The sequence below is a fragment of the Corylus avellana genome, chromosome 3 (assembly GCF_965113065.1).
Source record: "Corylus avellana chromosome 3, dhCorAvel1.hap1.2, whole genome shotgun sequence".
NCBI classification, from domain to species: Eukaryota; Viridiplantae; Streptophyta; class Magnoliopsida; order Fagales; family Betulaceae; genus Corylus; species Corylus avellana.
This window is the reverse complement of record NC_142492.1, coordinates 25,112,426-25,138,537: the sequence shown is the minus strand read 5'-3', so window position 1 is coordinate 25,138,537 and position 26,112 is coordinate 25,112,426. Positions and strand designations below refer to the sequence as shown.

The following is a 26,112-nucleotide window of genomic DNA, read 5'->3' as shown; positions in this document are numbered from 1 at the left end:
TAGGAAATATATTTTCTAACATAAAACTACATTGCATGAAGTCAAGGATATGTAGCTCAAAACACTTTTTCAGGATCAAAGAAAGCATACCAAACTCTTGCATGCTTCCAAAGTATGAAGAAATACAAGGCAATGTTAGACAGAAGAAAGAAAGAGAAAAATAAAAAATAAGGAAGCCAATAACTTGGAAGCGGAGCTGTGATTATTATAGAGGTGCCAAAGGAGAGAAAGAGGAGTCCAAAGGATATGATGAGCAGGGTACTAGGAAGACCAGGAGGGAGGACTAGGACAATTAAGAGTAGTGGTATAGAAAAGTTTAGAGTATTAATAGACACGAGTAGATGGAAAAAGTGTCTGGCCATGGTTACTGTCCCCACCCGATGTGGGACTTGATTGACTTCATCAGTAGCGCTGGTGACGGCGGTGATATTGAACTGATTATTGGTTCCAGGAATGGAGTTATCTTGCCAAAATCCTCCAGGGGGGCTGAGTACTGCTTGGTAGGCGATTGTTACAAACAGTACAGAGACCACCAACAGCATATTGCGCATGTCGTTTGACATTTGCATTTTCCCACGAAGGAAATATACGAATAACTTTTCATTAATTGTGAGAGGAGATCTGAAGTAATCTGCCCAAGAAAACTTAGGAAGAGATGAAGCACTTTTTGCTCCAGCACGGCATAGCATATTCCTCATCTCTTGGTTGTCTACCAGTGTTTGCCCATCCACGATGTCCAGAGCAGTAAAACCCTCTGAATTCTTGCTGTTTACAAGGAGTTGTCTACAACCCAATAACCACTTCACCACCTGTACAACTTAGAGGTGCACAATTATTGATCCCATATCACTGTAAAATAGTCTACACTATTCAACCCCCTCCCAACCCCCCAAAACATACCAAAATGCTAATTAAAAATAAAATAAAAAAGGGACAAAAATAAAAGCAAACGTTACAGATTAAAGAAAAAAAGAACGTAGAATGTCTTGACCAAAATGCTTAATAAAATGAGTTGAAGATAATTTTTAGCATGTTCTTGAGATTGAATCTTAGTGCTACATGTTTGCATTTTGCATGTTTCAAGATAGACCTCATTGTTGACGTGGTGTGCGTTAAAATTAAAAAAAATTGGGAGTAAAATTTTTTTAATAGGATAAATTTCTTAACACTCGTTTATACTGTTAAATATATTATTAAATATATTGGAGAGCGGAAGAAGGAGAGAGAGAAGAGAGAGAGAGAGCGGAAACATATAAAAACTACATTGAGTAGTAAATAATAGATGTGATTGTAAGAAATTCCATTTAAAGTATGTCCCTTATGTCACATATATTGTAATTATAAAATATATGTAATTACGGTGTTCAATAATTTATTCCAATTAAAGCTTATTGTGTAAATCAAATATTCTGAATTAAATTACTGATTTAATTCTTGTGGAACAAGTATTTGATTTCAATCAAATATTCTGAATTAAATCACTGATTTAATTCTTATGGAACAAGTATTTGATTTAATTAAAGATTTTATTTTTGTAGAATCAATTAGCTGTATTGATTTGATTTTTATTCCTTGATGGGAGGAATAATTAAAATAACAGCTCTAATTGAGGGTCCCCTGACCTACCTATAAATAAGGCATGTGTATTCCATCAATTGGCACTCACTGGTAGGCATAGGTCAGAAGAACCTCTCAATATTTTTTGTTTTCCAGATTTATTTTTTGTGAAGCTGTTCTTCAATTGGCTTGAGCAAAGCATGGCTAGAGGTATTTATATAATTATTCATTCCGCTGCTAATTTTTATTGTCAATTAGCATTTAATTATATATTGAATTCTTACATATGGTATCAGAGCCTCCTCTATGCCATATTTGCTCAGTCTAATTTTTTAGATATGCTTGTTGTAAATTTTTTATTTTTGTTTCAATAATATTCATTTTGTTTAATTAATTATTGAAACAAAATTAGCTTGAAATAAGCTGAAACCCAAGATATATATATTTGCACGGTCTTGTTGATACTTGTTTATGTTGAGATAAATTAAAATAGAAGGCAACGAGTACAGGAAACAAGCCGTTGACCCATAAATGAAACCCACGCCCATGCACCATGACCCACTGCCATGGCCTCCACAAGCGGTGTTTTGCCGCGTTCAGTGAGCAAACCATCGTTGGGTCGCCTACAAAGAATAAGGGCGGCAGCCCTACACAGGCTTCCTGCCGACTGGCCGATATGGGAAAATCTGCGGCGGAGTGCACCGTTTCAGGCCCGGTGTTCGCAAGGACACCACTGCAGGGTGAGAACGACGGTGGGATCGTCTCAATCTCCACCGTTTTTTTCTCGCGTAAGGATTTGCAGGACGGCGGCTCTTGCTGGGTCGCCCATGAAGAATGACGGTGGCAGCCCCACACGGTTGCCAGTGAGGACAGCAATGGCAGCCCGTATGGGGCTGCCTATGAGCTGGTTGGGCGGCGGCACCTTGCCGATCACCGTGGCCGTTTGGCCATTGAACGGCAGCCCTGCGTGGCCGACGCATAAGGAAGGCTAAAGGGGCGGCGGCAACACATGGTGAAGGGGAAGGCGGCGGCGCTAGGGTTGGGTATTTTCGGATTGGGGAACATATGATCCGGGTAGGGTTTCAAACCCATATGGAACCGGGTTAGTGTTTTGGGCTATTGGGTATGGGTTTATTTTAACCCAAGCCCGATCCAGTTATAAAAAATAAAAAATAAAAAATAAAAATAAAAACTGGGTCATTGAGTGGGCTGACCCGTAACCCAATAAAGTGGCCTAATCCGATAAAGAAAGACCCAATACAAATAGCCCATTCGGATTAAAAAAAAAAAAAAAAAAAAAAATGATTTGGGCTCATTAGGTTTAGAACTTGGGTTCTTAAGGTATAAAGGGCCTAAGGTCATTTCAAGACCATTAGGCTATTCAGATTATTATGCTTTTATGTTGCATTTTTATTCATCTTATGAATTAAATTGTTCAGTATTAAATTATTGTTTCTTTAATGCATGAACTTAAGGATATATTTATTCTTTTAATTGTTTAAATATAAATTGTTTGATGCCTGGACCTGAGAATAATTAACTAAGCCTCATGTGTTGGTAAATGTTTATGGTACTATCCAAAATTGCAATCGGAAAGCTCTGGCAAGGCAAGTCTTGGGACTTAAGTGTGCCGTTGTGCGCTCCCTCACTTACCTGTGACACTGTCCGATTGTACTTTGGAAAAATACTGTTTACTCACTGACATGTTGGTTTTGTCTTTTATTCTTGGAAACTTTAGTTTTGGCATCTATACAGTTATTGGATGTTAATGAAGTCGTGATTATCATAATAATTTTGGGAGAGCCACAGCATCCCGATTTTATAATGATAATTGCATCAAGATCATATATGTGAACTTCATAAGGGAAATTAACATCCTGTTGTAATTAATTCATAAATTTAATTACTAATCCCCACAGGGACGTTATTATTTTTATGATTTAATTAGAATAAGATAATAAATTTAACTTTAAAAATAAAATTTCTCTTAGGCCCACAGGTACGGAGAATTTTATTTATTAATGTTAAATTTATTAGTCCTATTAAAGAGTAAATTTCATGCGTGATGCAACCTTTGCCCACATGTAGGTTGAAATTTACTATTAAACTAGCATTGGTTAATTTAAATAAATTCGATGTTAATGAAGTCGTAATTGTCATAATAATTTTTGGGAGAGTCACAACATTCCAATTTTATAATGATAATTGCATCAAGATTCTATATATGAACTTCATAAAGAAAATTAACATCGTGTTGTAATTAATTCATAAATTTAATTTGCCAATCCCCACAGGGACGTTTTTATTTTTATGAGTTAATTAGAATAAGATAGTAAATTTAACATTGAAAATAAAATTTCTCTTAGGCCCACAGGTACGGAAAATTTTATTTATTAATGCTAAATTTATTAGTCTTATTAATAAAGAGTAAATTTCATGCGTGATGCACCTTTGCCCATAGGTAGGTTGAAATTTACTATTAAATTAACATTGGTTAATTTAAATAAGGTTATTTCATAGCATTAAAGTATATAACTTTTCTTGGTTACTGGATATATTCCTACTACTTTAATTATTAGTTTTTATGTTCCAATAATTCCTTGTGGTAATTTTTCCTGACTGAAAAGAAAAATGTGCTTTTCACTTTGGGGTGTTTGGAGACTGAATTGGCGTTTCGTGTGGACGAATCACCTTCTCCCACGGAATCAAGTACGCCACATGAGATTATTAAACATGAACGATTGTAGTGATTTAAATCGCTTAAGTTTCAACGTTCATGAAATCTCATATCAAGTAAAGCATTAGGGTTTTATTCCTTAATGTTTTAAGGCCAAAGAAAGGTCATTGAGGAACATTTAGTGAGTTCCAATAAGACTTTGGCGTGCACCCTAATAGAAAAGCTTTAAAGTAAAACCTTTTACAGTTTCAAAATGTGCTTGAGCACATTATGAAAATGAAGGACATAACAGCTCATTATAAAGTCCCTAAATGTTGAGTTTTTGAGTCATTATCGTCAATTTTATTCTCTCATCTAAATATGATATTTTTTCAAATATCTTGTGGCACACATAAGGATAACTGATCAATTAAGAAACTTCTGATCATGTGTGTTCAAGAAGATGAGAGATTAAGACATGAGAATCCAGAAAGTTACTCATGTTAAGGGAAAAACCTTTATAGGCAATCATGTCCAATAGTTGATGAATGAGAACAAGGTGCCAACAAAGTGTTATGGCAATTAAGATACTTGTTTCTCTTACACTAAGGAAAATTATGGGCATATAAAGAATGATTGCATAAAGTATCATAAATGACTTGAAATAAAGGTAATGTTATACACCTAGTGTGTCATGAATCTTTTTTATTGACTCTCCTAAGGACTATGTGGATTGAATTTGGTTTAGCGGTCCACGTTGTCAACAAAATGCAGGGTTTTCTAAATAATACTTATTTACAATTGGAGGTTGTTGGGATCTATAGATTAATTCAGTTATGTCATTTTGACCTCAATAATGTTTTTTATATATTCCACAATTCTTTTAGAAATTTAATTTCTATTTTAGTTTGTTAAAGTCAAATTTGAATATTGTTAAATTTTTTTGGGTGGAATATTAAATTAATGGTCTATTTAAAATTGATCTAGATCCCAATTTTTTGAAAAATTAATCCCTGCATATAAATGTTGACATAAAGCAGAGTCTTATAAATGAGAAAATCCTCTATGTTATGGCATTGGAGATTGGAATATATCTCTATAAAGAATAAAAGGTCAATAAATGATAGAGTTTTTACGACTCTTGAAATTTACTATCTTTGGTATTTATGTGGACTGCATTAAGGAAAAGCAGACCAACTATACCACTAAAGGTGCCAACAAAAGGATTTTTGAAATTCTTGAGATCATGTACAAGTGTAACCTTTTCCATACTTCTTGCCTAAATGGTTAGAGATGTCCTATCTCTTTCGGTAATAACCATATACGGTTTATGTATCTCTATCTTCTAAATCATAAGGTTTGGGCATTAAATGTTTTCAGTACCTATAAGGTAGAAGTAGAGAAACAAAATAAAAGAAAATCAAGATCGTAAGATCTGATAGAGGCAGATAGGATTATGGTAGGTACACGAAAAGGGGACATGAAAGGTAATGTTCTATTCTCCTAATGGAGTGAAGCCTTGAAAACCGCTGTGTATACATTTAACTCGATTCCATTCGGAGTTGGAATGAATAGAGTCAAGTTCAAATTGTTTACACATATGGGGTTGTCTTGCTATAGTGAGGATTTATAATCCACACCTAAGGTAATTAGCTTCAAAGACAACTAGCGGAATTTTATAGGTTATACAGTAAACTCCAAGGGGTTTAGGCTTTACTGTTCTTCATTTAGTCATAGAATTGTTGAGTCTAATATTAAAAATTTATAGAGAACGCTGAACTTAGTGGGAGTGCTTATCCTTAAGGGATTAAATTAGAGGAAGCACAAGAGTTGACTGAAGCCCCTTCACATGAAGGGTGTTTGATTGTGCTTAAGAAAAATCAAATTGATTATCTTCAAGCACAATCGGTTTCAGAAACAGTCAACTCATAAGGAACAAGTTTAGAATGAACCTACTCAGACTTTGTCAAAAGTAAATGAAGTAGGATTAAGAAGATTTTCTAAAATAAGGCGACCAACAATCTCTAGTGATTATGTTGTATACTTTCAGGAGTCTGATTTTTATGTCGAACCTAAGGACGATTTAAAATTTGTTTTCACATCTTTTTGGGTGGAGATAACTTCACATTGTGTTTCAATGCCATGAAGGAGGAGATGAAATCTTTGGCTAAAATTCAAGTCTGCAATCTTGTTGACTTACCAAAGGGAGTTGTAGCCATAGGCTGCAAATGGGTTTATAAAACCTAAAAGGATGCTTCCGGGTAATGTTAAACGATATAAAGTTAAACTTGTAGCCAATGATCTTACTCAAAAGGAAGGCATTGATTATCATGGTATGAGTAGCTCATTTTGTTTTAGAGCTATATCAAAAGGATGTGAAAAACAATTTTCCTAAATAAGGATCTTAAGGAGGAGGTGTACATAAGACAACTTAAGGGGTTTTATTAATAACAGTCAGAAAGCTTGCAAATTAAGGATATCTATTAATGGACTAAGATATGTCTCTCATCAATGGTATACAAAATTTTTACAAGGTTATTACCTCACATGGGTTTATTGAGAACCTTGTTAATCATTGAATATACCTTAAGGTTAGTGGGAGTAAAGTTACATTTCTTTTAGTCCTGTATATAGATAATATTTTGCTCGCAAGCATTAATTCAGGTTTGCTACATAAAGTTCATCTCACTAAAGTTTTGGTAGAGATTCAGAATGAAGAACTATGAATCTTCAGTAGCACCTATTATTAAGGGGGATAATGTCCCAAAATGTATTGGAACAAAGGCAGATATTCCATGTGTATGCACAGGTCTACATTAGACCTGGCATTGAAATAGCAGTTGGACTATTGGGTCAATATAGTATTGTGGAATATGCAATGAACCAGGAACTACAGATACACTTACCATTTGGTGGTGTTTATTTAGGTTTGATTTTTGCTAAATGTGTAGATAGTAGATAATCAACTTCAGTATATATGTACTGAAGATGCAGTAAGCAAACTACAGTTGCTACATCTACCATGAAAGCAAAAGTCATTACATGCTGTGAATTAATTACACAGACATTATGGTTGAGACTTTTTTGTTAAGGTCTCAAAATTGTCGATTTTATAGTTAAACTCATAAAGATCTTCTGAGTTAATTCTACTACAGTTATTTTTCTAAGAATAAACTGAGTAGAAGCAGAAGTATGTATATCGACATAAAGTATCACTATGAAAGAGAACATTAAGTGACAATAAGTGTCTATTAAGCATATAAGTGTTGAATTAATGATTGTGGATCCCATGACTAAAGGTTTACCGGTAAAGAAAGTATAAAGTCATGTGGAATATATAAGATTCATTAATTCATTTGTGCTTAGTTTCTCTTTAATTGGTCTATAGACATAAATGTTATGTTATAAAGATTTTTGTGCACACATATATTATTCTTATCCGTGGGGATAAAATTAAAGTTGGACCCGAATGACTTATAGGAAGTTCATTCATAAAGTACATTATCCATAAAGTACTCATTTAGGGAGATATTGCACATCGTGATACATGGAAGGGACGGCTTATCATATAAAAGCTTTACCGTCATGATTCGTGTGTAGTATTCCTTGAGTGAGTGGGAGGATTCCATGAAAGGTTGGAATAAATAAAGTATTGGCCATATCATATAACTGAACACCATAAGGAATTTATGTGTCATAAGGGCCAAGTGGGAGAATGCAAGAAATTTCATTTAAAGTATGTCCCTTATGTCACATATATTGTAATTATAAAATATATGTAATTACGGTGTTCAGTAATTTATTCCAATTAAAGCTTATTGTGTAAATCAAATATTCTGAATTAAATTACTGATTTAATTCTTGTGGAACAAGTATTTGATTTCAATCAAATATTCTGAATTAAATCACTGATTTAATTCTTATGGAACAAGTATTTGATTTAATTAAAGATTTTATTTTTGTGGAATCAATTAGCTGTATTGATTTGATTTTTATTCCTTGATGGGAGGAATAATTAAAGTAACAGCTCTAATTGAGGGTCCCCTGACCTACCTATAAATAAGGCTTGTGTATTCCATGAATTGGCACTCACTGGTAGGCATAGGTCAGAAGAACCTCTCAATATTTTTTGTTTTCCAGATTTATTTTTTGTGAAGCTGTTCTTCAATTGGCTTGAGCAAAGCATGGCTAGAGGTATTTATATAATTATTCATTCCGCTGCTAATTTTTATTGTCAATTAGCATTTAATTATATATTGAATTCTTACAGTGATTACATATGCTTCTATATATAGAGAGACTATGAGTGATAATAAAAAAACTCTAGACTAATTAAAGTAGAGAATAAACCCTAAAAATAATACAAAATATTCTAACATATACGAACTCTATTTTACTTCTTCACTAGAAAACATAGTGGAAAGAACTTGCCTGGAGTTGATTTTTGGATGCTGCAATGTGTAGCACAGTATTACCTTCCACATCCGTCCAATTCAGTATCCTGTGCGCCCAGAAGGGAGCATTTTTAAACCAGGCCCGTTGAAACCATCTAACCAGGAGCTGAAAAGCATCAAACATGTCATATTTCAGTGCAACATGCAGAGCAGTCTCACTTCGACTTGTCACATCTTCAACAGACTTGGGACAGACAAAAAGAAATTGAGCCAACAATTCGAGGTTTCCTGTTTTAGCTGCATAATGTAATGGATTCATACCACCACTTCCTTGTGCACAGACAAGGTCCTTATGAACAGCAAGTAGGTCGTGCACCAATCGGTTTTGGTTATTATGCACAGCAAGGAGCAAGGGGGTGAAGCCATTTGGGTTAAGCTTCTTAGCAAATGATGGCTTTAACATCATAATCTCCATCGCAAACTCGGTCTTTCCTGCAGCTGCAGCTACGTGTAAAGGCGTCTGAACAAATGAAATCTCATCGATCTTGTTCAAAACTTCTGGGTCGATTTCAATCAACGAGTACAAGGCGTCAATGTTTCCTTGCTCCGCAGCATCCCTCAAATTGTGATCCATTCTTAGCACTATGATAGTTGTGGGATGAGGATAACCGGAGCCATCTAATTTAACATCTCCATCGGAAGACCAGCCAGCTGGCAGGGTCCTCCAGAGGGAAGACCCTACATTTTTCTTAGCTTATCTTTTCTTTTCTTTTTTTTTTTTTTTTTTTTTTTCCTTTTTTTTTTTTTTTTTGTTTGATCTTTTTCTTTTTCTTTTTACCACAAAAGTAATGAGCAATCTAATTTGACGTCTAGTACGAAGCTGTCACCCAAGGGCAAAAGTTTGAATAAATATTAGAGTAATATTGCTAGAAAGATTATTAAAGTCTTTCTTATTTTATTCCAAATGCGATTTAACTTTTAAAATTATTATTGAATTTAAGATAATTATTATTAAATTTTGATCTATTAGTAATTTTAAAAACCAAGTTACATTTAGGAGGATACAATGAAGACTTAATTTAGTCCACTTCCTAGTATTACTCTAAATATTGTATCTTGAGCTATATATCCAATTTGACTTCTTGTAAGAAGATGTCCCCCACCATTTACTAGTATATGTCTATTACAATCTAACTATCCCACATCAATTATGTACAATCTTAAACAAGAATGGCTACCTCCTTATTGTAATAAGACTATCTCCTTATTGTATCCCGAACCAACAAGAATGGCTCATGCCAATGACTTTACAACATCGATCGCCAAGAACCTATCACAAATTAAAAAATATCTAATGATTTATCAAATAAAATCAAAGAACCTATAAAGACAAAATTTCTTATAAATTTTAAAGAAGAAACAAATATAAGAATAAATACTACAATCGAACCTTGGGAAAAGTTATCAATGAAATTTAGTTGACTTCCCAATATAAGTTTCAATTGCTCTTATTATCATTTGATGGGGTTATTAATTGTTACTTCATTCTTGAAATTCATCAAAATAATTTCACCAAAACATTCCTGAGTACATTTCTCTGATGGGGATCGACCAAAAAACTGCTCCACATAATTAGTCTTGCATCACAAGGCACTCAGGTATGGTTGGAGAATTTAGTGATATTTTGCTCTAGCAAACATAATATCAACAGTTTGTACGCTTTTCCTTGCTATTTCCACGAGTATAAAATTTGAGGAAAAATTACATTAATTTACTCCTTACTAATTGTCAAGCGATTATGTAATGTCTCATTTTTGCGTAAAAAATTAAGAAATATCCCAAATAAAAATTTATAAAAAAAAGATGGACTAGGGGTATGGTTGTTACTTACAGTTAGAAGAGAAATGTTAGGTATACTTTTACTCCCTGCCACCTTCTTTTTCTTTTTCTTTTTCTTTTTCCAGCTGGCAGGGTCCTCCAGAGGGAAGACCATACATTTTTCTTTTTTCTTTTTCTTTTTCTTTTTCCAGCTGGCAGGGTCCTCCAGAGGGAAGACCATACATTTTTCTTTTTTCTTTTTCTTTTTCTTTTTCCAGCTGGCAGGGTCCTCCAGAGGGAAGGCCATACATTTTTCTTTTCTTTTCTTTTCTTTTTTTTTTTGGCTTTTCTTTTTCTTTTTCTTTTTCCCACAAAAGTAATGAGCAATCTAATTTGACGTCTAGTGCGAAGCTGTCACTCATGGCCAAAGTTCGAATAATATTAGAGTAATATTGCTAGAAAGATGATTAAAGTCTTTTTTGCGTTATTCTAAATACGATTTGACTTTTAAAAAATTATTATTGAATTTGAAAAAATTATTATTGAATTTTAATCTACTAGTAATTTTAAAAATCAAGTCACATTTAGAAAGATACAATGAAGACTTAATTTAGTCCGCTTTCTAGTATTATTCTAAATATTATATAATGAGCTATCCAGTTTGACTTCTTGTAAGAAGATGTCACCCACCATTTACTAGTATATGTCTATTACAATCTAACTATCCCACATCAATTATGTACAATCTTAAACACGTGTGGAAGTTTTTGAATACTCTTTTTATAAGCAAATTTTTAAAAATGAGTTCTACCTTAAATTTGTAACATGCATGTGATATCAGGAGTGAACCATCATGTCGAGTATGGGAACATACACAACTTAATTGTCCAATATGAAAAATACTGATATACCTAGAGTTTAAACTTGCTTCCCATGTTCATTTTATAAAATATGTTCCTTCAGAGACTTCAATACTACTTTAGAAGCTATATTTTTTTGTTGTCCTTTTATCGGCAGAGGTAGCTGAACCCTTAAAAGAGATCACATTTGCTTCAACCACAATTGTAATTGAAGCTATACCCTTGTTGCCGACTTGATGGATTCTTTCATATTATTATTATTATTTTTTTTTTTGACATACCTCATTTTAACTCCTTTACTGTATGACAGATCAATGTTTCAGGAATAATCAAAGGCTTCAAAAGAGGCCTTTTACTCTGAAAGACTATCTCCACTACTAGAAATTTGGTCATTAGCAACCAAATTATTAGCGGCGACCCAAAAGTTGCCGCTAATGAGGGGTCATTAGCGGCAACTTTTAAAGGTCGCCGCTAATGAGAGGCCATTAGCGGCGACAATAAAGTCGCCGCTAATAGCGGACGTTAAATACCAAAATAGTTGATATTTAGCAGCAACACTAATAGCGGCGACCATTATTGCCGCTATTTACTACTCATCAGCGGCGACATTACAAGGTTGCCGCTGTTAGGCACTCAATAGCGGCAACTCGCATTACTGCTATTTAAACACGATCAGTGGCAACAAACTATTGCCGCTATTATGAGCGCAACAGCGGCAACTTTAAAAAGTTGCCGCTATTAAGGAGTCAATAGCGCTAATGGTCCTAATGAACAAACAAATAAAAAAAAGAGGACTTATTAGTGGCGACATCAAGTTGCCGTTATTGAGGGGTCAATAAAGTTGCCGCTATTGTTGGATCAATAGCGGCAACTTTAGCAGTTGCTGCTAATGGTCTTTACAAAAAAAGGAAAAAAGAAAAATAGGCCTATTAGTGGCGACATAAAGTTGCCGCTATTGGGGGATCAAAAACAGGAAAAAAAAAAAAATAAGCCTATTAGCGGCGATATAAAGTTGCCGCTATTAAGTGCCTAATAGCGGCAACTTTTAAAGTAGCCACTATTAAGGGGTCAATAGCGGCAACTTTTAAAGTTGCCGCTAATAGTCCTAACGAATAAACAAATTAAAAAATAAGACTTATTACTCAATAACGGCAACTTTAAAAGGTTGCCGCTATTTGGGGATCAATAACGGCAACTTTGGCGGTTGCTGCTAACCGTCCTGACAAAAAACAAATAAGATTCCTTTCTTTTTTCATAACTGAAAATGGTTTTGAAAATTTCCAACAAGTTGCTTTTGAGTAATCGAGAAGTAGGATGTCTAGAATTTAAGTGAGTTATATCTGTTGTCCTATATGCTCTGTAAATCTTGGTTATCTTTGTTTACACTATGATGTATTGCACGTGCCATCCCAATATATATATGCTATTTTATTTTTTTTTTTCCCAAATAGGGTCGCCGCTATTGAGTTTCTATTTTTTAATTCATTAGCGGCAACTTATAAGTTGACGCTAATGAGATAAATAGCGGCGACTCTATGTTGCCGCTAATGACAGACAAATAGCGGCAACTATAAGTCGCCGGTAATACGGGAGAAATAGCGGCAACTATGGGTTGCCGCTAATGATAGACAAATAAAGTTGCCGCTATTCACTTTTTTTTTATTTTTTATTTTTTAATTTTCTTATATCATTAACCAGTCGCCGCTAATGACATACAATTAGCGGCAACTTTATGGTCACCGCTAATGATATACAATTAGCGGCAACTTATTGGTCGCCGCTAATTATATACAATAGCGGCAACCGTGGAACCATTTTGAACCATTTTTTCCGGCCAAAAAAATGTATTAGCGACGACTTAAAGTGGCCGCTATTACCTTGGCAATAGCGGCAACTTTGAAAGTCGCCAGTATTTAGTTTTATCGTCGACTTACTACCAACCACCAAATAGCGGCCGCGTGTTGCCAGTATTTGTAAATAGCGGCAACTTTTTGCTCATTAGCGGCAACTTTGGGTCGCCGCTAATGACTATAATTTTTGTAGTGCTCCTTATTGTATCCCGAATCTGTCACAAATTAAAAAATATGTAATGATTTATCAAATAAAATCAAAGAACCAAAAAAGACGAAAATTTCTTATAAATTTTAAAGAAGAAACAAATATAAAAATAAATACGATAATCGAACCTTGGGGGAAAGTTGTCTCCGACTCCCACCCAAAAGTTGATTATGAAGATAACTTTTCAAAATTGATAACAGTTTCGACTACATGCCTAGCTATGGAGTTCTTGTGAGGCATGGAGGATGTGTTTGTGCAGTTCAAACTTAACTACAGTCGTGCATAACAATCATTATTAATTTGTAGAAGCAGATCTCATGTTTGTTAATAGTTCCGGTGACAACCCAGGATATTTACAATAGAAATACATGGTCATGACTCATGAGATAATCTAACACAGATTCCCCAAGAAATTCAAGTCGCTGCACAAAAACAAACTATAGGAGAAACTTCACTTTGGATCTTTGAATTATTATCCGTTTTGACATGCTTCCCTCAAACTTCAAAACCTCTCAATTTAGACTCATTAACTTTCAATTGCAATCAATTTGAACCCTTCCATCAATTTTTGCCGTTAAAACCTTTAAAAAGACAAAATTACCCTTCATTTTTTTTTTATTAAAAAAGAAAAAAAATTGAAAAAAAAAAAGGTCACAAGGTGGCCCAACTGTGGGTCACCTTGTGTTGTGTTTATATATATATATAAAGTTTTTTAAAATTTTTAATTTGAAATAAAGGGCAAATTTGAAATTTTATAAAAAAGTCAGGGGTATAAACGTCATTGTCTAACTTTTAATGTTTAAAATCTAACGGAGTGGTTCAAAATGATAAAACTTGAAAGTGCAGAAGTCCAAAGTGAAAGATTTTGAAGTTTGGGGGGCATGTAAAAATGGGTGGTAATTCAGGGGTCCAAATAAGTACATAATAAATGTTGTTATTTACTATGTTGTTTTGAAGTTCGTCCATTTGTTTCACATACAGTCAGTCTTGTTAATCCTAGCAAGGTTTATTGGCCAGTAGTGAATTTGATATTCCGTTATTTACGGGGTGTTACAGATGTTGGCTCAATCTTTGACAGAGATAGTGGTATTGGTTCCGGCGTCATTGGGTATGTCAATTCAAATTATGCTGGTGATCTGGTTGTGACATGAGGAGCTATCATATTGAAAAAAATTGCCTCGGAGAAAAATTTAGTGGATATGTTGACTAAGCTAGTTCCGGTTCTCAAGTTCAAGAGTTGTTTGGACTTGATTGTTGTTTGTAACTTGTGATTACCCGTGTGGGTGTTGGAGGAGAGATCATGAAGAGATTTGCAATTGAGGACTTGATGGAATTCCAAGTCAAGGTGGAGATTGTTATAATAACTTGAATTGTAGAAACCAATTCTAAACGAATTGTGTCTCCTATTCTTAGTCGACTTTTATTCTTTTTCCAAGTTGCTTTTGGATTCAATTAGTAGCCGACTTTCAAGCTTATATAAATGAATTGTTGGCCTATTGTGAAGGGGGAAGAAAAATTAGAATCTATATATCTCATTATGGTTTTTTCATTTTGTTGTGCCTTATGACACTTAGAGAAGAAGAGATCGAGTTTTCTTTGTTATTTTATTATTTCTTTTTTCTTTTTCTTTTTCTTTTTTTGTATTTTCCTCTTTTGTGTGAGAGTGAGATTTGAGTGTATTAGGGTTTTGAGTGGTTTTCTTTCCGTTATCTTTGTACTCCATCTTTTGATAGTGAATTTTTTTCGGGTTGTTTCTACTTGTGAATGTAGGCTTGTTAACTCAAACCACTTAAATGTTAGTGTCGTGTGTGATTGATCTATTTTATATTTTGCTCTTTTCTACTTCTTTAGGATCCTGTATTTTTAATTCCGTGCACAACCAAGGGCAGATCCAGGAGGTTTTAGGGTAGGCATATGCCACCCTCAACTCCTAAAAATCTTCCTTACCATGGTAAATTTTTTCTTATTTCATGATTATGCCCGCCCTCAGCCATGATTATGCCCCTCTCTCAGGCTTCAGCCATATTATGCTCCTTAGTAAGTTAAAATTTGAAAATTTTTAGAAAGTGAATGTTTTATTTTCAGAAGAATGCAATGTTGAAGACGATGAACAGTTCCGTTTTGTGAGAATATTTCGTGGAGCCTCGAGTTTGGAGAGGGGTTTAAAAACAATAATAATATAAGTTATAATATTATATAATTGTCACAAGAGTCCAAGACAAGGAAGTATAATAATATAAATTATAATATTATAAAATTGACACAAAATGTGGTCCAGGGGACCAAGTGACCAAGCGTGCAAGACAACATGGAAAAAAAAAAAGCTTTTGAAAAAAAAGAAAATTATATAATTCACAAGATACAAGGTGCAGGACCAGCCGTGCAAGACAAGGCCGAAGGGCAAACAGCAATTGTCCAAATTTCAATCTCTTTATTATTTTTCACATCAACGAAAATTTGTCTAACTTTTAAACTTTTTAAGCCACAATTTTCTTTCACTTTCCAAATTCAACAAAAAAAAAAAAAAAATTGAGGTATGTAAATATAAAATATGTAATTAAATTTTTAGATTTAGATTTAAATTGTTCTTTAACTTCTTTTAAACTAATAGGATTCAACATATTCTTGATAATAATTTCAACAAAAAATTGAGGTATGTAAATATGTAATTTTGATTTAATTTAAATTGTTCTTGTAAATTAATTGTTTTAATATTTATATCGCTAACATGCATGCAAGAGGGAAAAAAAAAAAAAAATACAATGAGCAACTTGCAAAGCACAAAAAGGAGACAAAATATTTTTTATATTTAATTATTTTTTTAATATTTTAAATTAATTTTATTATTTTAATCATTAAAAAAAATGCCACCCTTAATGAATATCTTGGATCCGCCACCAGCACAACAAATTCAATAAATTAATAATTATATTTGTGGGGTTTACCGTTGACTTATATGGAGTTCACATAAATTTATAAATTTAATGATTGATTTGTAAAATAAGATAGAAAAAATATTGACATCAATTTAGCCAAACATTTTCTAGAATTAAAAAAAAAAAAATGAAGCGTTTACCAGGATGATACAAAACACAAGGTAAAGCCATATAAAACGCAAGTTTTCAATTTGACATTATGCATGCAAATATAATCCGACAAGTGATTTTGTTAACATCACGTCATTCTTACGTAGTCACGGTACCAGTCGCAGAACAGCTCATAATGTTGAGTTTCCAACTGATCCTCTGTTGTTCGCCCCCTAAGCGTATCCATGTGCATTCTACAATTCGATGATGAAGTTAATTATAATTCGATACGGGAAATGTTACAAGTTCATTGAATATACAATATGACGTAGAATGACATCGACTTACGTTCGCAATTGAAGGAAGTCGTCCGAATTGAACATAATATACCGGTGTATCTGTGTCATTGTGATTCGGTCGAGCCGGACTCATGTTCCATGTCCCTTTGAACCATCCGGATTTCTTTGTATCCTATTGTGAAATGTTGGTGTATTATCTAAATATCTCGAACAGAACGTCACCAACTCAGTAGCTATGTAACCCTCCGCAATGCAGCCTTCAGGGGCCGCTTTGTTACGCACATTAGATTTGAAAACTCCAAGGCTCCTAAATATGAACGAATATACAATCAATCAGTGCAGTTAATACTTGTCTTGTATTATAGTTAAACCATAAAATATGAAATAAAACAAAGTTTACCTCTCTGCCGGATACATCCACCTATACTGTACTGGTCCACCGAGTCGGCATTCACCGATAAGATGCACGACCACATGAACCATGCTTGTGAAAAAGCTGGGGGGAAAAACCTGTTCCAACTTGCACAACGTGATATAGACGTCACACTGTAGTCGGTCAATATCCTCTTGTGTCAATGTTGTTGAACATAGTCCCCTGAAGAATGCAGACATCTCAACAAGTGGTCTAACCACGTTGCTTGGAAGTGATCCACGCAATGCAATAGGTAGAAGCTGCTGCATCAATACGTGACTGTCATGACTCTTTAACCCCGATATCGTACAGTCCTTAAGTCGTATACAACGGGAAATGTTCGAGGCATATCCATCGGGCACCCTTACATTTCGTAACACTTTCAAAAAATGTGTCTTATCATCCTTGGACATCGTGTGGGTAGCTTGCCGCATATATGTCTTACCATTCTCGCCAGTGTAGGGATGAAGTGTACGTCTCAAACCCATTTCTTGCAAATCTAAGCGGGCGGCGAAGTTGTCCTTCGTTTTCCCTGGAATGTCCAGTATTGTACCAAGTATGTTGTCCATCACGTTTTTCTCTATGTGCATAACATCAAGGTTGTGCCGTAATAAATTATCTTTCCAATACGGCAACCTAAAGAAAATACTTTTCTTCTTGAATACTACATTAGAAGTATTCGTCTTCTGCTTCTTTCCTTTTTCTTTCGCAGCCTCCCTTGCCTGACCAGCGTTCTCATCCCCAAACACCATCCCTTCTAATTGGTTCATGATTTCGTTTCCACTTGGGACATCAGGGGCACATTCTAATTCTACGTTGCCGTCAAATGTTCTTTTGTTCCTCCTCCATGGATGATCCATGGGCAAGTATCGTCTGTGCCCCATATAACACCATTTATGACCATGTTTTAACCACTTCGACCATGTCGAGTTCATACAGCACGGACATGCCTTCTCACCCCTGGTAGACCATCCAGACAAATCTGCATATGCTGGAAAGTCATTAATTGTCCACATCAACTGCGCTCGTAGGACAAAATTTTTTTTCTTTGAGACGTCGTATGTGGGCACCCCTACATTCCATAGTTCTTGTAACTCCTCAATTAAGGGTTGAAGGTAGACATCTATATCCATTCCAGGTGAACTTGGGCCTGGAATAATCAATGATAGTATAAAAGATGTCTGTTTCATGCACATCCAATGAGGCAAGTTATAGGGCATAAGCAGTACAGGCCAAGTGCTGTGAGATGTGCTCATGTTTCCAAATGGATTAAATCCATCCGAGGTTAGTCCGAGCCTTACATTCCTGCTGTCCGCTGAAAACTCCGGATGTAAATTGTCGAATGACTTCCATGCTTCGCCATCAGCCGGATGCCTCAATACGCCGTCCTTTGTGCGGCCTTCTGCATGCCACCTCATAAAGCGTGCAGTATGCTCTGACATAAACAACCTCTGTAGTCGTGGTACAAGTGGAAACCACCGCAACACCTTTACCGGACGTTTCTTGCCCGACGATATAGGTTGACCATCCTCATCTAAATTGATTGCATCCATCCATTTAGATTTTCCACATACGGTACATGAATCCAACTCCTTTGTGCCCTTCCAGAATAACATACAGTCATTACGACACGCCGGTATCTTCTCATACCCAAGTCCCATATCTCGTAAAAACTTTTTCGCCTCATATGTATTACCAGGCAGCTTTTCATCACTCTCAGGCAGCAACTGGTTGATGAACTCTAGGAAGGCCGAGAAGCTTGCGTTACTTAGTCCACCAACGCACTTCAGGTTGTACAAGTGTACAGTCGCACTTAGTTTGGTATGTTTTGTTCCGTTATGAAGTGGTTTCTCCGCCTTTTTCATAAGCATATAATACTTGACTGCGTCACCTTCAGCGGCTTCTTCGTTTACAATGTCTTCACCCCCTTGCACTACGACTTGAGGCTCACAATTGTCTTCCCTGACCACTTCGTGCATGCCGAATAAGTCACGCAACATTGCGTGCATGTCTCCACCCTGATTTGCAGTTGCACCCGCATCTGAAGCCGGGCGATTCGAACCAGACGGTCTATCAGGACCCTGTACATGCTTCTCACCATGATAGTACCATAACGTATATTCCGGCATCATTCCTTTTCCCCCTGTCAAGTGGTCGAATACGAAATCCGGCGGGTGGCGCCGGTAATTTCGACAAATCTTGCAAGGGCAATTGATTTTCCATCAGGGGTTCTACAGTTACTAACTGCAAACTCCACGAACAGTCTACACCCGTCTCTGTATTCCCTCGTACCCCTAGACTTTGTCATCCAACTCTTGTCCATTTTTCGCTACGTACATAAATTACGAATCAATAATATAAAAGACTTAAAAAATATATACCTCATTTCAAGCACATGCATATATATAAACCTAAATATTTCAACCACGTTAAAAATATAAACCTATATATACATTATCATATAGGTTTAAATTTTTTATGTGCAAATATAATGCATATTCATGCATATATATATATATATATATATATATATATATATATATGGGGACCCTAAAATAATTAAATAACTAGGTTAGTTATTTAATTAATATGAAGTTCCAATATTCATGGATATGAATTTGTTAGAAAAATTAAGGGGATAGTACCAAAGTGTGTATTTATTTGGAGTCTATATAAGTTTCACAATGTTTGCAGTTTTGCAATTCAAAAGTGCAAACTTCGTGATAATGTATAGGTATTAATATATACCTAGTAGTGTGTGCATTTGTTATATATGATCGAGGACCCTAAAATAATTAAAGAACTGGGTTAGTTATTTAATTAATATTCATATCCAATATTCATGGATATGAATTTGTTAGAAAAAATAAGGGGATAGTACCAATTAAAGTGTGTATTCATTTGGAGTACTGTCTCTATTTAATTAATATTCATGTATAACTTACAAACTAATAAGAGATTTAATGTACGTCTCAATATTAAGACTCATTCAATTTAAGTATTAATTAAACAAAGTATGGAATTAAATCTCTATAATTATCACTACGTACTACACGTACTTAATTAGAAGGTCAAATGATTAAAATTGAAATTAAATAATGTTGTATAAATTATTTACTAATTAATAAGCCAACATTTTTCAACTAAACAAACAAAAAATAAAAAAAATAAAACAACAATCCGGCGACATTTTAAAAACTATTATATTATGAAACAAAAACCTAGCTATCATCAGAAACATCATCTTGCATGCATGCATGTGCATATACAACGAACGTACAATAAGTAAATAACATTTCAAGCAAAAAAAAAAAAACAAACACCTCCATCAATTAATACCTACTCACAAATGCTCGATCAATCCAATATATATATTAACCAAACATCATACGGATTCATGACCAAATAAAACATAAATTTGATTAAACAAGACAAAATATATATATATATATATATATATATATATATATATATATATATATATATAATAAAACAGTATATATAAAATAAAACTATATATAAATATATATATATATACCTGCAGGAGATCGATCGAGCTGGAGTTGATCGACGACGGAGAAGTTTCAGCCGGCCGGCGAAGTGATGATGCAGATGGCCGGAGCACGTCACGTGAGCTGGAGAGAGATAGAGCGAGAGAGAGAGAGAGAGAGCGCGGGAGAGGGAGCTGAGAGAGAGAGAGCGCGGGAGAGAGAGCTGAGAGAGAGAGAGAGCGCGGGAGAGGGAGCTGTGGGCGCCGGAGGAGAGAAGAAAAAAAAGAATGGGAGGGAAGAAGAAGGCTTGCCGGCGGGAGAGCTGAGGTCTGGAGGGAAAAAAAAAAAAAAATGGGAGAAATCCCAAATTTAAAAGAAGCCGGCCTGCAAGTCGTGGCCGATGGGACGGCCAGCAGGCGCTGGCCTTCCCAAGGCCACGCCTGACGCGCCAAGCTGGCACGTCAGGAACGCCTGACGTGCCATCTTGGCACGTCAGTATATATGTATATATATATATATATAATTAAGTTATATAATTGTATTATATTTATAAATATAATTGTATATATGATATATATAATTAAGTACTATACGTTAATATATATACTTAATTATATCCTATAAATATAATATTCTAAGTATATAGTATTTAATTATTGTAAGTATAATATATAATATATTGTAATTAACTTAATTATAGCAAAGGTTCTAATATTAATCTAAGTATTTTTCAAAAATCAAAGAAGAAGAAAAAAGGTTTGTAAATTAATATATAGTATTTAATCACAAAAGATTTTGTGTTTTCATCCCTTGAAGTTCCAATATCTCCAAATTAATTGAAAATGACATTTATACAAAAATAGTATATCGACATGTTTATGTATATATATACCAAATGGTCTTGTGGAATGATTGGTTTTGTAAAGCAAATTTTCCAAATCAAAGTTATAAAAATGACATGTACGTGTACGTCAAACCTAAATTAAGGATATATAATGTACATTATCCTATAATTTAGCTCGTTCAATATTTTGGAATCTCCTTAAAATAATAAAATTAAGTAATTAACATGCATTAGGCATATTGAAGTATATAAATATTAAATAAGTTGTATAAACAAAAACAAAAAACCAAAAGAAAACAAAAATAATTATAATAATAATAATAATAATAATAATAAACATAATAATAAATATTGTAGAAATAAAAATTGCTGACGTGTCGTTTTGACACGTCAGAAATTGCTGACGTGTCGTTTCGGCACGTCATCAATTGCTGACGTGTCGTTTTGGCACGTCAGCAATTGCTGACGTGTCAAAACGACACGTGAGCAATTTCTGACGTGTCAAAACGACACGTCAGAAATTTCTGACGTGTCGTTTTGACACGTCAGCAATTGCTGACGTGCCGAATGTTGGCACGTCAGAAATTAATAATTTTTATTCCTAATTAAAAAAATTGCGTCAAAATTAAATTTGGCTAAAATTTTGCTGACGCGTCAACAATTAACACGTCAGTAATTACTGACGTGTGAACTTTGACACGTCAGCAAAATTATTTTCTGACGTGTCTAATTCGCACGTCAGTAATTACTGACGTGGCAAAAAAAAGACACTGTTTGCCACGTCAGAAAGTCCCCTTATTTTTGTAGTGTCTGCTTTGTCACGCTTCGTCAGAATGATTGTATCGAGCATAGGGTTACACGACTTCCCAACCCTAACTCTTCACTTTCAAACTTCTGCTACCCTTCTTCCTCTATTTTCTTCCAATCCTGCGAAAACCACAAATCCAAAGCTTAAACCAGCGTTTCTTCATGCCCAACGGTTATATCAAAAACACCATTGGTAAATGAGTATAATTTATGTCCCATGTGAACTTGAGTTGCTAGGCTTCGAACATATATACTTCTTGTACGTATTCATATTTTTAGTTGAATGTAAATCAAATTTTGCTAAAAGAGAATGTCGAATATTTGTATGATGCAGGTGTTTAATGACAATTAATTTGGCATTGACAATTATATAAATAAAACCCAAAATCTTTTTTTTAAAAAAAAAAAATTATAAAATATTATTAATTAGCAATGACTTGAAGTCGTGCTGATAATTATCCTACGTCAACGATAGATACTTTTGTCGCTGATGAGTAATCAGCATAAGCTATCATCAGCGACCACAAACACTGTCGTGGCCGATAAGAAGCCAAATATATAACTAAAATTTGGTCACAATCACACATTCAGGAAATAACCTAATCAGAAACAAAATAAATAAAAAATTACTTAACTGGACAAGCTGGAAGAATTCTTGTAGCCTTCCAATTGGAGATCCCCCACAAGACAATGTTAGACACAAGAAATAAAGAGAAAAACAGAAAATAAGGAAGCCAAGAACTTGGAAGCGGAGCTGTGATTGATATAGAGGTGCCATAGGACAGAAAGAGGAGTCCAAAGGATACGATCAGCAGCATAGTAGGAAGACTAGGAGGGAGGACTAAGGCAATTAAGAGTAGTGGTATATAAAAGTTTAAAGTATTAACAACCACGAGTACAGGGAAAAAGTGTCTGGGCATGGTAACTGTCCCCACCCGGTGTGGGGGGTTGACTGATTTCACGACTTGTGCCGGCGGTGGCTGTGATATTGAGCTGAGTATTAGTTCCGGGAATGAAGTTATCTTGCCAAAATCCTCCTGGGGGGCTGAGTACTGCTTGGTAGGCAATTGTTACAAGCAGTACTGCAACTACCAACAACATATTGCGAAAGTCGTTTGACAGTAGCGTTCTCTGACGCAAGAAAAGTACGCATAAGTTGTCATAAATTGTGACAGGAGACCTGTAGTAATCTGCCCAATATGCAACCTTAGGAAGAGATGAAGCTCTTTTTGCTCCGGCACGGCGTAGCATATTCCTCATTTCTTGGTTGTCCACTTGTGTTTGACTATCCACCGCGATGTCCAGAGCAGTAAAACCCTCTGAATTCTCCGCGTTTACAAAGAGTAATGTACTATCCAATAACCACCTCACCACCTGTAAAATATTCTTCACTATCAACCCCTCCCCAACCCAATTGCTAGGAATAAATTTATATATATATATATAATTAAAAGGGAGAAAAATAAAATTAAATGTTACAAATTAAAGAGAGAAAGTACGTTGAATGTTGCTACCAAATGCTTAATAAAATTAGTTGAAGGTAATTTTTAGCACGTTCTTAAGATTGAATCCTTACTGCTACTTATTTGCATATTTCAAGATAGCTAGACCTCTTTCAATTCCATTTTACTTATTCACTAGAAAACATACTAGAAAGAACTTGCCTGGGGTTGATTTTTGGATGCTGCGATGTGCAACACAGTGTTACCGTCCAAATCTATCCAATTCAACATCTTATGCTCCCAGTATCTCGCATTTGTATGCCAGGCCCGCCGAAGCCATCCAACCAGGAGCTGAAAGGCATCTAACATGTCGTTTTTCAGTGCAATATGCAGAGCAGTTTCGCTTCGACTTGTCACATCTTTAATAGACTTGGGGCATAATCTTAGAAAATCAGTCAATAGGGAGAGGTCTCCTGTTTGAGCTGCATAATGTAAAAGATTCATACCCCACCTTCCTCTTGCACAGACAAGGTCCTCATGAAGATGAACAATAACTAGCTCGCGCACCAATTGGGTTTGGTTATTTTGCATAGCAAGGAGCAAGGGGGTGAAGCCATTGGGATTAAGCTTCCTAGCAAATGATGGCTTTAACATCATCATCTCCATGGCAAACTGAGTCTGTCCAGCAGATGCAGCCACGTGTAAAGGCGTTTCAACAAATGGAATCTCATCCATCTTGTTCAAAACTTCCGGGTCGATTTCAATCAACGAGTACAAGGCGTCAATGTTTCCTTGCTCGGCAGCATCCCTCAAATTCTGATCCATTCTTAGAACTATGATAGTTGTGGGATATGAGGATAACGTACCGGATCCATCTAATTTAACATCCCTCGGAAGACCCTACAGCTGGCAGAATCGTAGCAATGTGATTGGATCCTCTAGTTGGTGGCTGTCACCGTCTAAACACAATTTGCTTGCGCTATGGTCATGTCAATTGTTTAAACTTTCAAGGGGATTTGGTCGTGTGAACGCCATTTTTAAAACACAATTTGCTTGCACAACAATTTCGAATGGGGATCGGACTTGGGTCCTCCGAGGGATCAGAAACGGTTGGTATTTTGACTTTTTTGTGTTTTTCCCCAACTTCTAATCAAGTTGGCTAATATTGTATTATTAGCCATCTAATTTGACAGGCTCTCACCCACCGTTTACTAACATATGTATCTTACCATTTTTTAAGTGTGATGGAACCCTACAACTAATAATATAAATATATTAATAATAATGACTCATTTGGAGTAAGAGAAACCACAATAACTTATTTCGGGTATGAGAGACCACGATTGAATTCAATTAGGGTTAGAAACAAACCACAAACAAGCTTTTGCTTAATAATTCTCCATTCTCTCAATTACAACAATATGCTCTTTAAATAGAGTACAACAGAATGATAAACGGGTAAGAACTCTAATTATTAATAATTCTAATCTAATTCTAATTTTAAATAATATAATTCTAATTCATTCCAGTTCAACTATTAACCCTTAAACCTATCTAATATTAATCTTATCTCTATCAAAGTATCTCATCTCGATTATGTGTAATCTTAATTATGTCAATATAAATTCTTATCATGTCGAATAAGGAGGTTCGATCTTACATATTTCGTTTCGGAGATGCATAAGAGAGGGGGTTCGGTGCTGGATTTGACTCTTTCATGGGTTAATTGTCTTGAAACTCTCGTCTTTCAAGAAAAAACACCCACAAGGGTGTTTGTTTCATGGGTTAATCCCAAAACGTGTGCTTTTGTTTCAGTGATCCTATAAGATGCTGAAACCAGTGCAATATATAAAACAAGTGGGTTTTAATTATAATTTAATTTATTTATACGTTTTCCCATCTCTCTTCCTTACGGGATTAAGAGTGAAAAAAAAAAAAAAAGGATGAGTTTGTCAATTAAGCTTGAAAAGGCGGTGAGGAAATTAAAGTCAATGGACTAGGGGTATGGCTGTTAATTATAGTTAGAAAAATAAATGTTACATACACTTTTCCTCCCACATTCTTAAATGCACTTGCCACACTAAAAATTACTGTTGTTACTGTGCACATACAACAATAATGAATAATATGGAATCGAAAAAAGAGATTAAGAAAGAGTTGAGACACAGATTTACGTGATTCACATACAACAATAATGAATAATATGGAATCGAAAAAAGAGATTAAGAAAGAGTTGAGACACAGATTTACGTGATTCGACAATGTACCTACATCCACAGAGAGTGCGACTGTATTTTTCTATTAATGATTCAGGGTTACAGCATAACATATATATAGAAAAACCCTAATTCCCACTCCGTTCATTCCGCTCCATCTACTCGGCCAGCCACTGGTGTTCTAATATGAGCCACTAACTAAGTGTTCTAATATAGTTCCAACAATTACCAT

At 35.0% G+C, this 26,112-nt stretch overlaps 1 protein-coding gene and 2 pseudogenes across 1 annotated transcript; all 3 read right to left on the bottom strand.

The window, feature by feature from the left end:
• Nucleotides 1–56: 56 nt before the first annotated feature.
• On the bottom strand, nt 57–9,241 carry LOC132181847 (ankyrin repeat-containing protein BDA1-like). The gene is made up of 2 exons (XM_088514441.1): nt 8,645–9,241; nt 57–809 (listed from the first exon to the last, which is right to left on the bottom strand). The coding sequence occupies exons 1-2, from the start codon at nt 9,239–9,241 to the stop codon at nt 57–59; spliced, it is 1,350 nt and encodes a 449-aa protein (XP_088370567.1).
• A 7,276-nt stretch (nt 9,242–16,517) lies between these two features.
• LOC148586990 (uncharacterized) lies at nt 16,518–19,209 on the bottom strand (annotated as a pseudogene).
• Nucleotides 19,210–22,848: 3,639 nt separating this feature from the next.
• Nucleotides 22,849–24,489, bottom strand: LOC132174123 (ankyrin repeat-containing protein BDA1-like; annotated as a pseudogene).
• Between the last annotated feature and the right edge of the window lie 1,623 nt (nt 24,490–26,112).